The sequence below is a fragment of the Myotis brandtii genome, unplaced genomic scaffold (assembly GCF_000412655.1).
Source record: "Myotis brandtii unplaced genomic scaffold, ASM41265v1 scaffold17, whole genome shotgun sequence".
Lineage (NCBI taxonomy): Eukaryota > Metazoa > Chordata > Mammalia > Chiroptera > Vespertilionidae > Myotis > Myotis brandtii.
Window position 1 is genome coordinate 4,905,199 of NW_005356259.1, and position 2,244 is coordinate 4,907,442.

Sequence of the window (2,244 nt, forward strand, 5' to 3'; positions counted from 1 at the left end):
ACGCTTTATTTATTTTAGCCAAGTTTTTATTTTTTAAATATATACCTTTCAGAGCCCATAGCTTTGAGTTTGTTAAGTTTAGAGCAGAACTGAAACAAAGTGAATACACACAACACCCACCAATCTGAATTTCTGGAGATACTGAAAAGTCTCTGGAGATCCTGGACTCTACCTTGAGGACGTAGATTTTGATATCTATCTAAGATCCAGGACCTACCTTGAAAAATCCTTGAATTGTCACACAGTTATAGAAAATTCTCAAATGAGCTGTAACAGGTACTAAGAAGTTGATTCGTAAGTTTCATCATTTTACCAACTCCTCTCTTTTGAAGTGCACCTGTTCATAATCAGGGATTATTGTGGATTTCTATAGGTTTCATATAAGAGATTTGTATCCAACACTCAACAACATCACTTTCTAAGAGTTACAGGACATTTAGCTTCACTTTCCAATGAACAATTTCCTGTTCATTTATGAGATTCCCCTGTTACAAACCAGAGATGCGGCTGGGAGTTACTGTGACTTCAGCTAATAAATTCAATTTACATTTCCTGGTGGGAGTTCTACCCCAATCATGAGTCATTCTGAATCGCCAACATCCTGGACTAGAATTCATATTTCTCAATATTAACTGAAGAAGTAAGTTAGGTTTTATAGCTTAAAAATCAAAAGTCTCTTCTGGCTACAACTTCATCATGAACCACACAATTGCAATTATAAGCTTTTGCATTTAAAACTTCCACATCTCAAAAAGTTTTCTGTCCCAAATGCCCACCATAAAAATCAGTGTGATTTAACTTTTCTTTGAAACACTGGGTATATTGCTGAACATGTATCTGTTAACATAGAAAATAAAATCGCCTGTTATACTCACATGGCACGGTGCGGAGGTAGAGGTTGTCACGAATGATTTGCTGAAGTTCGTGGTCCACAGAACCCTTCTGAAATCGTAAGTTGAGGTAGTGACGAAGATCCTTATCAACAATTCCTCCTAGAATAATAGAGTTTCTTAATAAAGAATGTTGAAAAAATATTTTAAATTGTAATCTGATTCTGTTATAAATATACACATGAGCCTATTTAAAAGATGCATCATTTCACATTGCTCTTTTGACCTTCTAAGACATTTACTGCCATAATAATAATTTACTGAGATAATAATTGTCTACCAGGTGTGTGCTTGGTGTTTTACATGCATTCTTTAATTTATTTTTCATTTAGAATGAAGGCAGAATGTATGTAATACTCCTGAGCTAATACTGAAATGCCATAGTATAGCTTATTGAATAACCAACAAGATTTTTTTTTCTATTTCACATTTTCCCTTTTCTCTAGCCTCTGGCAAGCACTACACTATTTTTCTGTCTCTATGAATTTGACTGAAGGTATCTCATGTGAGTAGAATCATATATTTCCCTTTTGTGACTGGCTTATTTCACTTAAAAGTTTGACAAGATTTTTATTTAAAGTTACTATGGATTAAGATAAGTATGGTAATATAAAAAGTTAAAAGCTACACAAATATTAATGTTTTATTTCCTTTATAAAATCAAATTGATTTATCTGTCCTATAAAATGTGCAGCTGTTCATAACTAGAAATCAAGATTTTATTATAAGTATTATGTTATTATTACAGAAATAATTTTGAGTCTATTTGCTATTATAATCTAACATTTGCCATTATAATCTAATGAAAAATAAGTTGACTATAGGTAAGCAAGCTAATACTGTGGGTTTACCCAAGATTAATTTTTTTAATCCTCAACCAAGGATATGTTTATTGATTTTAAGAGAGAAGAAGGGAGAGAGAAACATTGATGTGAGAGGGAAACATCAATCAGTTGCCTCCCGTATATGAACCATCTGGGGATGGAACCCATCATCTAGGTACATGCACTGACCAGGAATTGATCCCACAACCTTTTGGGTGTAAGGGACAACTCTCCAACCAACTAAGCCATCTGCGTGAGGCCAAGATTAATTTAAAGATAAATATTTAAAGATAATTGTATGAAATTATGAAGATTCATCTAAGGCTCTTTTTATTCTTATACTTGAAAGTGAATTATAAATCAAAATATCTATAAAAATATAAGTAAGAATTATTAAAACCTTTAATTTTCAAATATATTTGGGTAGTTGAGTCAAGACAAAGAATTAATGATAGAAGAAACAGAAAATCCATAATAGTCACAAAATCATATTCTCTTCAAATCCTTTTGAATATTGAAATTACAGTTCA

General features: G+C 32.1%; 1 protein-coding gene across 1 annotated transcript in view; it reads right to left on the reverse strand.

Annotated features, from left to right (window-relative positions):
• The window catches only part of MAGI2 (membrane associated guanylate kinase, WW and PDZ domain containing 2), an 835,146-nt gene extending 834,008 nt beyond the window's left edge, over window positions 1-1,138 (reverse strand). The window contains exons 1-2 of the mRNA XM_014537030.1: window positions 1,117-1,138; window positions 876-992 (exon numbers count right to left, since the gene is read on the reverse strand). Of these exons, the coding sequence (XP_014392516.1) occupies window positions 876-992; window positions 1,117-1,138 (139 nt within the window). The remainder of the gene's footprint in view (window positions 1-875; window positions 993-1,116) is intronic.
• Window positions 1,139-2,244: the final 1,106 nt, after the last annotated feature.